The 14,033-nt window shown below is 36.9% G+C and overlaps 1 protein-coding gene across 1 annotated transcript; it reads left to right on the top strand.

Moving 5' to 3' along the window:
- Nucleotides 1-2,011: 2,011 nt before the first annotated feature.
- Nucleotides 2,012-13,499, top strand: LOC113536086 (cytochrome P450 3A56-like). The gene is made up of 14 exons (XM_034298529.2): nucleotides 2,012-2,130; nucleotides 4,002-4,165; nucleotides 4,759-4,852; nucleotides 4,965-5,017; nucleotides 5,303-5,402; nucleotides 5,529-5,648; nucleotides 5,903-5,988; nucleotides 7,652-7,800; nucleotides 8,782-8,906; nucleotides 9,016-9,100; nucleotides 9,214-9,374; nucleotides 9,857-10,083; nucleotides 11,139-11,295; nucleotides 11,414-13,499. The coding sequence occupies exons 2-14, from the start codon at nucleotides 4,092-4,094 to the stop codon at nucleotides 11,495-11,497; spliced, it is 1,515 nt and encodes a 504-aa protein (XP_034154420.2). The 5' UTR covers nucleotides 2,012-2,130; nucleotides 4,002-4,091; the 3' UTR covers nucleotides 11,498-13,499.
- The last annotated feature ends 534 nt before the right edge of the window (nucleotides 13,500-14,033 follow it).

Below are 14,033 nucleotides of genomic sequence, written 5' to 3'. Positions count from 1 at the left end.
TCTGTTTACCACACGTGGAAATTATGGATGTGAAACATTTAGTCATCACAAATGTAGCTGCCTATGTGGCTTTAAATGTGTGTGTAATCACTTTCCCAACATCATTTGTATTACACCATCAGTAAAACCTTGTGATGTAATGCATAGCTCAACACTAATAGATGTATTTTCATGCTACTGATAGATATTAGGCTTAAGACCTCTTACTTAATATCACAATCAGCTGTCACTGATGCTACTACAGTATAGTACAAACCTTTGGGTATATTCATATTTTTTTCTCTTTTCTTTTCTTTTCTTTTCTTTTTTTATTTCTCAGCCTTTTTGCAGTAAAACACTCTATAACCCCCTTTTCCCTCTCCCTTTGCAATATATCTTACAAAAGAAATGGTTCCATAGACACACTGTCTGCACTTACACTTTGCCTTTGTTTGTGAACATGTATTAGATTTAGTTTAGAATATTTGCTGTAAAACAAGATCTTGATGGTCACTGAGCTAAATGGTGCAGTGAGCACACTTAAACATGCCTGCACGACATCTAGAAAGGCAAAGCAAGCAATGGAAGATCAGCTTATGTCTGTCAAATAGCAACATATTTAAAATCGTTGATCACAGAAAAGAGTTAATTAGTTAATTGATACTACTCTGTATGTTCAAGCCTTGGGTTGATTACCATATGGCCAAAAGGCCAAGACATTGTCTAAAATGTCTTTGTGTGCTGTAGCATTACAATTTCCCTTCACTGGAACTCAAACCTGTACCATGCTCCAAAATCTAGTGGAAAGCCTTCCCAGAAGAGTGGAGGTTATTATAACAGCAAAGAGGGGACTAAATGTGGAATGAGATGTTCAAAAAACACATATGGGTGTGATGGTCAGGTGTAGACATACCTTTAGGGATATAGTGTATCTACATATACTATATACACCCTAATTGTAACATCAGCCAGCGAGTGATTAGTCAGCTTTTCGAAGCCAGGGACACCTTTAAGTATAAGATACGCTCCACATGTTTATTTTAACACAATCACACTATTCAAATACAAGACTCATTATTTAAATGTGTAGAGTAATATTCTGGACAGCTTTTGATTCCTGAACACCAACACAGCACTTTAGGTTCAAGTTGTCATTATTTATAAAAATATACAGACCCTCTTTTTATGCTTCACAGAGCCCTGGAGGTCCCCAGAGCCCGCATTGAGAACCACTAATTAACTAACATCAGCTTTCTAGACAATATCATTCCTTCATTATACATTATACATATACTATACACATCTGTCGCTTCAAAATTGAAAGTTTCAGTCATTAAAAATTTCTTTAATTTAATCCCAGGTTGTTAGTGGGGCCTGAGAGGCATAGACAGAGGATCTGTACTTCCTTTTTTTTTTTAAACAACTAATCACACTCCACCATTATATTATCAAATGTATCATTTGACTTGTAACTTGAATTAAATGAGTTTAATCCGAACATCAAAAATTCAAAAACAAGTTGGCCCTATTGTGTCCTGCCATTCTAAAGGCTCTTTTGGCTTTAATAAATAGACATAATATATTTGTTTAATAAATAATAAATAGCCATAATATATAGCCTATACATAATATATAGCTTTAATAAATAGCTTTAATATTTTTGTACACATTTGAATAATGAGCCTAATGTTTAAATAGTCAGATTATGTTAATAATATATTTAAATAATAATAATAATAATAAAAGAAATTTGTGTTGAGGGGTTTATGAAAATTATTTTACAGTTAAATGGATCCAACAACTTCGAGACCTGCTGGTGTATAAGACAGAATGCTACAGTATATTTGGGAAAGTATCCAAGTGAATCCCTTTCAGATGTTCCCTAATCATTTATATGTACATTTATATGAACATTCATCCAAATAACTGATCATAAAGGATATTTGTTCATAAGCTGTACAGTGCAGTTGTAAATGTGAAAACACTGCCTGATAGAATCCTGAGTGTCCACTATAAGGCGCTGTGCACTAGTAGTGCAAGGCTGTTAAAAAAAAAAAAAAAAACGGGAAGTGACTATATACATCTGGACACATCTCGGATTTAGTGTTATTGCATCAATTCCCAGCAGGATTGAAGTTAAAAAAAAAAGAGGTAAGGAATTTAATTGGTATTATATATTGGTATTATCTAGTTGTTTATTATGATTAATCTCTGACACGTGACTCTAAGATGACTATAGGTCATGTGATAAGGTTAGGTTTAGTTTGTTTATATTTTATTAGGTTTACATCACCTCTCTAGAGAAAAGTTAGAAAGGTCAAATTGCAGGTTGAAGGGTGTGTTGAGTTTTATTCACAAAGTCAAGGTTTTCTAATGATATAGCAGTGTTGAAGTGTGACAGTAGTCATGTGTCGTTCACAAACAAGGGTGACCTGTGTTTGTGTGTGTATGTGTGTATATAACTATATATAGCAAAAAAAAATAATAATAATAATGTACCAAGCAAATGTGGCAAAAAATTAAGCTTTTAATGGTCATAACAACAAATCAGTGGTCAGGAAATTAGCAGGAATTAAATAAACAGATAAAGGAAGTTAGTATGGAAGCTTTTCCCTAATTTCTTTAAATTTTTAAGCCTTGTGGCCATTGATGAGCTGCATCAGGTGTGGCAGATAACCAAATAATCACTAATCTTTTTAGTAAAAAAAAAAATCCCAGAAGATATTTTTGGAAAATTTTGTACACCCAGACATTTGTTAGTTTGAATTTTACAGCAAACATTTTAATCTTTGTCATGATTTTACCTTTGCATACAAGAAGAAGGGAATTTCCCTGTTTCTAGCTTTTCCCCAAACTGCAAAAGTTTCATTCTTGCTTATTTTCTGACCAATGACTTGTTGTTAAGACCATTAAAAGCTTCATGTTTACCATTTTGGACTTGGCACATTTTTTTTGGCCAGAATTGCATGCACACACACACACACACACACACACACACACACACACACACGCATAATTTTCAAGGTCTGGGCAGTTTGTTGTCATGAATGTTAAAAGGTGTTGATTTTATGATTTTATTTTTTTAATTGTTTAAATTGCTTTTGAAGAAAATGTGAAGCAAACTAATTTTTTTTGTTGTTGTTGGAAAAACAACTGGTCAAAGCATCTATAGAATATTGGAAAAAGATATAAAAGTTAGAACAGAGATTCATTGATTCAGTCATTTTCCTTCCACTTTTCCTGGTGGGAGTCGCAGTGGCAACAGGCTTCTCTGTCTCCTGCCAGAGATTCCAGCTCCTCAGCAGGGGATTCCCAGACGTTCCTAAGCAAAATAGTATATAATTCCCAGTGTACAGTGGGATGTACCTGATACAGCTCTACCAGGAACCAACCAGGGAGTTTTGGCCGATGCTTTCCCACATCACAGAGAGCAATCCCAGCGATCCTAGCAATCCTAGAAATTCCATAGGTCCATAAGTGACCATACATGAGGACAGGGATAAAGACTGATGAGGAAGCAGAGAGCTTCATCTGCAAACTGAGCTCCTGCTTCACCACCACATACTGGTACAGCAACCGTAACACTGCTGCCACTGATCCATTCAGGAAAAACTAAAATATTACAACTGACAGGATCTTAATGCTGCTTAAAGGATACACAAAGAGAATGGACTTGAGGGTTACTGGAATATATTCATATCACAATCAGAAAAGAAGACAAAAAATTTAGATCCATATATTGGATTGTGTCGTGATAGAGAACAGTTTCTGTTAAGAATTATGAGGACTAAATCAATCCTAGGTGATAATAAACAGAGCTGAGATAACATTAGTAATCAAAAAGTCATGCAGGATATGTTATGTTATCCTGAAACTTCTAGCTCACGCCTTAGGGCTCCAGAGCCTTACTTTTTACCTTATTAGGTCATGCTAGTGCACCTTTATTGTATACCTGTATCTTTCTCTGCCTACACATTCGAACTTGTACCTTATTTGGATCTCTATAAAATGCTTCCCCGTAGGTGTGTCTAAAACTCGGCGCTGCATTGGTGAAGCTCGACTGTCAGCTGGACAATTCGGATCATTCCTAAGAGCTTTGTTTTTGCGGTGTGATGGAAACGAGTTTCCTACCATCTCTGTCTCTGACATGGAGTCTAGTCGTACTGGCAGTCACACTGTTGTTTATGTAAGTATAATCTAATTATTGATGTGTGTTTAAATATGCTTGCAACTGAATGTTCCTTGTGACTCAATCATTTTATGGTTAGATTGAGTGGGTGTATATTATTAACATAATTCTTATAGGTAAGGAAAGTGGATTATTGTTTTTGTGCTCTTACAGTTTGTGTGTGTGTGTATGTGTGGGTGGGTGTGTAAACGTCCTTTACTTGATTGTTCGTTACCTTAGAGCAAGACAAACTATTAGTTAATCTATTTAACCTTGTACAGTTGTTATAGCTGCACTTTAACTTGGTTAAATGGCTGTTAGTCTTTTCTTCTCACACTCTTGTTTATTAATCACAAGAAGAGGCAAAAAAAAGGTTTGTTCAGGACTTCATCAGATAATAAGAAACCACTTCATTTTGAAACTGCTGTCAAATCTTAAATGACTTCCCCATGTTACAGAAGGACAGGAAAAATGTACTCCTGTAGAAATCACAGTCTCCTTCCACTTATTCCATCCAAACCTGCAGGTGGTGGGGATGAACATTAGCGATATGGAAATACAAGAGTGATCTGAAAACACAATGTAATATGTGTTATGTTATTTGCCTGTAGTTACAGTGTTTGGCCGTATGGATTTTTCAAAAAACTGGGGATCCCAGGACCGAGGCCTTGGCCCTTCATTGGAACCTTCCTGTCCTACAGAAAGGTGAGTAACTCTACACTCTACACTACAGTGGTAACACCGTGTATAAATATTGGTGTTGAACCATACAGAAGTGGCGTATTGCTCCCTTTTGTAATGTTTGATTCCATTTCAGGGTTTTTACAATTTTGATACGGAGTGCTTCAAGAAATATGGAAAGGTTTGGGGGTGAGCACAGATTACAAACTTTGATTTCAGTCTCGTGAATTTGTGTTGGATTTAAAATACCTAAAAGCAAGAATAAACATGTATGTTTACACCCTAAATATCATTAACAAGTTGCTGGAACCATTAAATAAAAGTCCAGATTGTTACTTGACTATAAATACAGCCTTGTTTTGTTTTTGTTTTTTTTGCAGTTAAATGCACATCTTCATTTTGCATGTTTTATGAGGCAGAGTGAACTGGAACACTAGTGAGTCAGATATGATCAAATGTACATTTCTTTTTAAGGATATATGATGGAAGACTACCAATTCTGATGATCTTAGATCTTGAAATGATCAAGGCTATTATGGTAAAAGAATGCTTCTCTACCTTCACTAATAGAAGGGTAAGTCTACATTGTCCTTTACAGGAACAATCAAATCTGAAAATGAACTCCATTTTACATGATTACAGCAGGTTTTGTCCTTATCAAGGATACTGAGTATTGTTTACCTTTGTCTCTTCGATGTAGGACGTAAATATGGATTTGGCTGGTCCCTTCACTGATGGAATATCTTCAGTAAAAGACGAAAAGTGGAAACGAATCCGTGCTTCGCTCTCTCCATTCTTTACAAGTGGACGACTTAAGGAGGTGCACCACTGAGTTCATTTCAAATGTATCATATGTACTAATTAAAGCCAAATAAACAGCCAGCTTATAGGAGCAACCAGCAAGATGGCCTCCTCCATGCCTGACCACACATCTAATTAAATTAAATATCCAGTTATATAACATGCTGATTGTCTTCATGTGACATTTTGGTTAGTTAGCGATTTGCATTTTGTGACAGAGCTATTATGTATAATTATGAATAACAATTTTCATTTTTTTTTTATCTCTTCCAGATTTTTCCTATTGCTGAGAAATATGCAAATCACTTTACTGACAATTTGAAGAAGAGAAACCCAAGAGAAGCAGTCAAAATTAAAGAGTATGTGTTTGTCACTAATAATATAATAATGCAAAAGGCTTTTTTTTCTAAGAACTGCGAAGATGACCGTTCGATAGCTAACAAAATAATTAGGAAGCTGAATAATCATCTGTTTTTATAATTATTTTTATAATTTAATTGAAAAAATAAAATTGTAGCTATAGGGCATTGATTGTATTCACTAAATCTACAACCCTGAAGGGCGTTTTGGTTTGTATCGCCTGAAGGATCTTTGAGGAAGCCCTTAAAGTTCCTTTGAAGAAACCTTATGATAGAGGGCTTCTCTTTCAAAAAGCACCCTGTAGTGTAGTGTAATGATCTCATTTTAATATGTTAGTTTAAACTGATCTTTATATTATATTTCAAAAAGGTAACTATCTAAAGGATTACTACATATACATAATGATTTATGATTGACAAAGATTCATACACGTAATAACAATGCAGACTTGCAAACCTGTGCACATTTTGCGTAGGAACTATGCAATTTAACATCGACATACGCTTCTAAATGTTGTCACTCAAAAATATGAAAAAAGAGCAGTCTTCTTTTTCCCCCAATTAAACCAGCAGATAAGCCAATCGACATATGATTCTGGAATGATTGACAGTTGCATAGGTGTTTTGTCTCAGTTATTAATTGACTTCCTGGAAGCCATTCCCTCTGTCTCACATTAGTGATCGCTTGACTCCATTTTCCCATTGTCAAGGTAAAATCTATCAGTGTACGTTATTTATTAGGTACTTGTTTGACTAGAAGGAGAAAAAAAAATAGTAAATAGTCCTTCAACGAGGTGTCAAATCTAGCTCTTTAAAATATTTTTATTGGTAATGATCATTAGAAAGTGATTAAAGTGCTGTTTATGGCACTCCTGAGTCTGAGGCTTATCTTCCAGAGATCGAGAGTTTGAGTCATATTTGCATATTTTTGATGTCTGTGAGCTCATGTATGCTGAGCAGGACAGATAGCGCTTTCCTCCAAGTGGGTTACGCTGCCCTGTGACATGAGCAGCAGTTTGAAAAGATGTGGTTGGATAGCTTGATGCAGCTAGGAGGAAGTACATGTTAGTTAGAGTTCACGCTACCTGGTAGGTAGCTGTCAGCTGGCAAGTGCTTCTTGAGGCCAGGAGGTGGAGTCGGACTTGATCCAGCTTCTCCTACTTGGGTGGAGTCGGGCCTAAAGTCCAGGGGGTGTTTCATTCTGGATAGGTATGTTGTTACGTGTGTTGTTTCACTTTGTACACTGTTTAGTGAGTTAGGGTTAGGAGTTAGGGTGCACCAGCTCCACCCCCCAGGATTCACCAGCTCCACCCCCCAGGGTTCACCAGCTCAACGCAAAGGACTTTAGCATTCTGCAGCAAGGACTATCTCAAAAAGCTGTGATAGTCTGTTTTAGTTAGTTCTACTTTCCTTCGTGTCCCTTGAGCGTCTAGAATCTTAACTAGAACGAGTATTTCTCCCAAGCTGTGATTGTTACTGTAGAACCCTGTATATACAAGCACTAAAGTTTCTACCTCTGACAAGTGATTTGTGAAAGGACTATATCAAAAATGGACTATGTTACTCCATGCCACAAGACTACACATTATTCCTTTTCAGAGTTGGCAGGTCTGACAATGTATTAATGATCTAAATATTTGAGATAATTCTCTCTTTTTTCCAGTGTCTTTGCTCCCTATATGATGGATGTGGTCACCAGTGCCTCCTTCAGTGTTGAAATTGATTCCATTAACAACCCTGACGATCCGTTTGTCGTCCAGCTCAAGAAATTTTTGAACATCAACTTCTTCAGTCCCTTAATCCTGATAATTAGTATGTCCTATCTGATGTTATCAGATTATGATATTTATATATAATTCAGTAAAGTGTGTCATGAACACAGTGACAGTAAAACTCAGCAGTCACGCTATGATTTGTCGCCTTAATAATGCAATTCAGTTGATAGTTTGTATTCTGACTGAAATAGTGCAGATGTTATTGCGCAATTCAGTTTTTTACAGAGAACCAACCTTTCTGCTTCAAGTTCACATTAACATTTGTAAGTGACCCATATCAGTCACTAGTGTGAACAGATCTGCACATGACCCACATATGTACAATTTCCAAGTCAGTAACGTCATATGCATCAGTCATATGCGTCATGAACACCAGCATACTGTATTTGCAAGACGTAACAGCACTGGGTTTTTGTCTTGCTGCAAATTTCAGATGTTGAAATGTATGTAATAGAAAAAATACATGAAATCCAATTTGACTAATCAGATACAGTCCACTCCAAAAGTATTGGAATGGCAAGGCCAATTCTTTTGTTCTTGCTATACACTGAAGACATTTGGGTTTGAGATCAAAAGATCTCAAAAGATCTTCCAAGCTGAAATTCTGATCTATCATCTCATATTCATCTTTTGATCTTAAAGCCAAATGTCTTCAGTGTATAGCAAAACAAAAGAATTGGCCTTGCTGTTCCAATACTTTTTGAGGAGACTGTATGACACCTCCAATTTGTGAAAGGATTGATTTTTGATGTGTTTAATCGCTGTTTAGGCTGCAGAAAAAACCCCGTGTTGCTCAAATAGGAAATCAGAAATACCAAAGAAAATGGATTTTAGCTGCTTGTTTAAACCTTGTCTTAAGTGCCTCAAATCTAATTTGAAATGATTGGTGTTTTGCATTCAAACAAATTCCAATTAATCAGAACGTGTAACATTTAAGCATCAAAATTGAATCTGGGCCAAATCAACCTTTGTAATGTAATTTTAACTGTAATGCCTTAATGACCATTTTGTTTTGCAGCTTTATTTCCCTTTATGGTTCCACTTTTATCCAAACTGGGGATGACCCTGTTTTCAAAATCAGCTATGGACTTTTTCTACAGCGCGCTGAAAAAGATCAAAGACCAGCATAACACGAATGAAAAAGTGTGTGTGAAGTAAATATACACTCTGTAATGTCTATTAACAATCCCGCTGCCTGTAATATGTTGCAAAGATACATAAACAGAAGTTGTGTTCCTTCCTTTCCTTTTAGAGGCGAGTGGACTTCCTGCAGCTCATGATCCAAAGCCAAATATCTGATGAGCAAGCTGAGAAGGCTGATGATCAACCAAGCAAAGGTAAGAGTTGCAGCAATGAAACATGCAGGAAACTTCCAGGAAAATAGAGCATCATCTAAAAGCATTGGTGTTCTTGTTTCAAACAAAGTCTTGGCCTTGGTTGTCTTTTACAGGCTTGACCGATCACGAGATTCTTTCCCAGTCCTTCACTTTCATCCTGGCAGGCTATGAGCCCACCAGCACTACCCTCACTTATCTCCTGTATAATCTCACAGTTAACCCCGACTGCATGAGCAAACTGGTGGAGGAGATTGACAAAACCTTTCCTCTTGATGTAAGCATAAATATATATTATTATTTTATACCTACTATAACAGGCAGCACAATGGCACAGCAGCTCACAGTATGTTTTTGTGGATTTCCTTTGGGTTTTAGGGTTTCCTCTCACCATCTAATAACACCTACTAGAGGTGGATTGGCTTCAATAAATTGCCCCTAGGTGTGAATGAGTGTGTGAATGTGTGTGCATGGTGCCCTACAATTGACTGGCATTCCACCCAGCATGTGTTCACTTGCCTCATGCCCATTGTTCCTGTCATGGGGTCTAGATCCTGACCAAGATAAAGAGGCTACTGAAGAATGAATGAATGAATGAATGAATGAATGTAGACTAAACCAAACAACTTGGACACAGCAGTGAGTCATGATGGTTCTCTTTATCAGAGAGAAGAAATCACGTACAAATGTTAGTAGTAGAAACACAAATCACAAATAATAAAAACTCAGAATAATGACTCAAACGTATCTGGTTTTTAGGCTCCAGTGACCTACGATGCGTTGATGAAGCTTGAGTACCTGGAAATGGCCATTAATGAGTCAATGCGTCTCCACCCTACTGCTCCTCGTCTGGAGAGGTTGTGCAAGAAGACTATAGAGCTCAATGGAATCACCATTCCTAAAAACACTCTGGTCGGAATTCCTACATACGTTCTGCACAGGGATCCACAGCTCTGGGAGTCTCCTGAAGAGTTCAGACCTGAGAGGTAGCGTGGCTCCTCCATCATACTAGATTTCTAAAGTCCCATAAAAATGGCAGCTGGCAAGTTGTTTTATAGTTTTATTGTGTAGCTTTAAGCATATTGTCAGATGTGGCAATACCTGCAATGCTTGGCTTATAAGGAAAAATCTATTTTAAACAACTTGCATAATAATTTTCAATGGCATCCAAGATTTATTTTCGGAATGAAACTCTGGGTTGACATTTTTAGTTTAAACTTTTTTCATAGTCGTGTTGGTCTAATGTTTTTCTACATTACTCATAAGTCCGTTTGACTACCCCCGATAGTCTTGCTAGTGGGATTTTGCTCTCACTTCATCTCTAACCTGAATGGAATGATGCAGCAGCACTTTAGTCTTTTAGACACTTTAGTATAAACCTTTATCTTACATATATATAAACTCTAACTGCCCATTTATTTTACTTACATATTAAGCATACATACCAGTTTGCCTAATACGTTCTCCATATTTTGTATATATATATTTTATTTGTACATAATTTCCCCCTTCTTCTTCTCCTTCCCCCTCATCTTCTTATGTATATATTTTGTACTGCGCAGCTCTAGAGTACCTGAGCCTCACACCAAGCATTTCAATGTACAGCTGTCACTGACATTTTGTGCACATTACAAATAAACTTGAAACTTAAACTAGTCACTTCAACGCCATCGTGCTCGTCATCTTGTAAATCACTAACTAACTGAGCTGAGTCTCTGCCGCATCCCTGCCCAACTGTTATATATAGCTGCACTGTGTTCTGGAAATTCTATACTGTCTTTCTCATTAATTGAACACCACTGGAGAATGGTGAATGAGGAGAAATTTTTTTGCTCTTTTATTTTTAGGAGCTAACAATGAAATCTATTATCGCTTATATTTCAGATGAATAGAATTGAAATGTTTTCTCCTAATAAGAGTCATTGTAACTGTTCTAGCAATGTCCCCTTGTGACATCATCTGGGTACACAAATGCTAACTTCTCACAAGAATAACGTAAAGATGCATTACTAACAATGTGATGTCTCTGATTTCTTGAAAGGTTCAGTGCCGAGAATGACATCAACCCCTGCATGTTTATGCCGTTTGGTCTTGGGCCTCGTAACTGTGTGGGAATGAGATTTGCTCTGATGATCATGAAACTGGTGATAGTGAAGCTGCTGCAGAACTTTAGTGTGGAGACGTGCAAAGAGACGCAGGTCTGTCATTAACACTCTCTTATTATTAAATGAGGTCGTGCATCTTAAGCCATGTAGGCCATATACAAGCTAAATACTAATACTTAATTGATGACTTCTTTCTTCTCCTTCTTTCCAGATTCCCATTCAATTCAATGCTCTCTTACAACCAAAAGTTCCGGTGACTCTGAAGTTCATTCCAAGAACGCACAAAAAGGAATAGTTCAGCATGATTTCACTGTGGCTGTGATTTTGTTTTATTTCACAGTGTGCACTGTATGTTTGCAAACATGATGCACTAATAACCACCTTTTCAATTTAGTGGCGCTTTAAGTTTTACTCTATGGCTATATTGTGAGTGTTAAATACAGCAATTTAACAACACTTTTTTTTTTACATATTATTGCTTAATTGTAGATTTACTGTCAGTAAGGGCTTTCATTTCAACTCACTTAAGGAAGAATATTTGCATGATTGGTCCAAGTATTAATCCATAGGGAGAACACTTTTTTTTTTTTAGCAGTATATGCCAGTGCTCCATAGAGGATGCCTTAATACTCTATTTTATACTCCTATACTGAAGATAATTATATTGAAGAATAAAGATAATTCAATAACCATGGAGGTTGGCCTTGGTTGCATTAGTTTGTCTTTTTTTTTTTTTTTTTTTTGATTTGAAAGAGTCCAGCAATGCCTAGGTATTTTAAAGTGCATCTGTCTGGCCTGTAATAATCTTCTCATGGTCTCCAAATAGCTTATAGAGGATATCACTCCTAACTTAAATGTTTAAAAGATTTGATGATACTATAATTTGTTGTGCCCCCATCCATACACAACAGTTGTGTATTCCATAGTTTGCCTACATCTGAGGTAATGAAAGTTCCAGCAGAAATTTTTATAAATGTTATAATGCCTCTTTGGATCAATTTCTTATGCTATTTTTTACCATATTATTCAGAGGTGACTTAGACATTCATACTTTTTAATAGGGTTATTAAGGCCTGCAAGTTAAGAGAAGTACAGTGTATTTTGCTTTTTACATTATGGGCTGTAATGGAGTTGCAGCAATTTCACAAAATTACTTTTTATAGTATTTAAACAAGGCTGCCAACAGCAAGGCCACTGCATTTCACACTGCCTGTGATCTATATCTCTGGCAAAATAGCTTTGTGTGTTTACATCAGTTTTATTGTGTATAAAATAAGGCTGTCAAACGTAATGCTTTCACTTCTAATTCTTTAAAGAGCTTATTTGTTTATTAACACATTTTACACAAAGCCTGTTTTATGAACCGTGCCAGCCGGCCTAGAATCTATAAATTATTCTTTAAAATATTTCTAGGAAATATGAAAGATGGTGGTATACTTGCAGCACTAGCAGGGTGTTGCAGCTGTCCTGCCGATTGAGCAGAATTAAAAATTATTGCTTGTTTTTCTGTGCCTGGCTCTGTAATGGATTATGGTTGTGACTGTGATTTTACCAGTGGGATATGTAAGGGAGCAATGTGTGAAATAAACCATATATCCTCAAAGGGCCTGTAAAAAATTTTGCATCTTTTTTAAAAAAAAAGGGAAGAGGGCCCATTAATTTATGAAAGAGCCTTGCAGTTTACAGTCGCTTTTGTTTGAATACCCAGAACTGTTCAGAGCAACCTGGGGCAGACAAGATAGTGATTTAGCTGACTTTAAAAGAGCTTTTGATTCTGTTTGGTACACCAGACTATTTTATAATCCTCTAAAATGTGGTGTATGTGGTAAAGTATATGACATCATCACGTCCATATACTTAAACAGTAAATGTGAAAAAAAAAAAAGACAATAAAATAGCATGAGACAGGGCTGCAGTTTAAGTCCAACCCTGGTCAATATTTTGGTGTTAGTGGTGTTACTGGAAAAATCTGCAGTTCCTGGACAACCAGGGTCTGATGTCATCCCCTGAACAGTGGTTACAACAGCACCTGGATTTGCTGGAGCAATACTATGGGCCTGAAGGAAAATCTAGAAAAGACCAACATTTTCATCTTCCAAAAGAAAGCCAGATCTCAGGAAAGCAGACACCTGTTTACTGTAAGAAACAGTGTGTTACGATCACCAGCTGGAGTGCCCATGTACTCCACTAGAGGGCACTCCACCCCAGACTCTTGCCATTGTTCTCAGGACTGGAGTTCCTTGCCCCACCTGTGTCATGTGCTACCCTTGTTTGTGTGTTATGTTCGGATTGGTTCCTGGGTTAGATGTGTCTTATTTTCATTGGTTGTTGTCCTGTATAAAAGTTGCTCACCCATGCTCCTAGTTTGCTGATTGTTTGTGTATGTGTTTGTGTAAAGCCATTCCATGTTTACCAGACAGCAACAACTCTCCATCTAAGCTAAAGGTGTATGTGGCACCCAAGTACAGTGGATGCTGTCTCTCAGGGGCACACAAGCTTATTATGATCTTTCTGAAAAGGGTCAGAAGGCTCCATCCTCCAAGAGTGAGAGAACTGCATGGTCTGGTGATAAGTTCTTTCATTCATTGATGGCCAGATGACTCTGGGATGAACCCTCATGGTTGAATCTGGAAATTCCGCCAAAGGTTATATAGCCACATTCTGTGGATCAGTTGATTGTCCTCTTAGCACTCCATGAAGGTGGGCCTGAAGAGCGTTCCTTACTGTGCCTGTTACATTTGATTTGTTACCAAGGTAAGACACACAGGGGGCTTAACCTAGAGTACTTTTAATTAACGGAGAGTACTTTCTAGAATTAAGTTGCACAAAAT

Source organism: Pangasianodon hypophthalmus, chromosome 23, assembly GCF_027358585.1.
Source record: "Pangasianodon hypophthalmus isolate fPanHyp1 chromosome 23, fPanHyp1.pri, whole genome shotgun sequence".
NCBI lineage: Eukaryota > Metazoa > Chordata > Actinopteri > Siluriformes > Pangasiidae > Pangasianodon > Pangasianodon hypophthalmus.
Note: the sequence above shows the minus strand (reverse complement) of the source record. Positions and strands in the feature narration are given on the sequence as shown.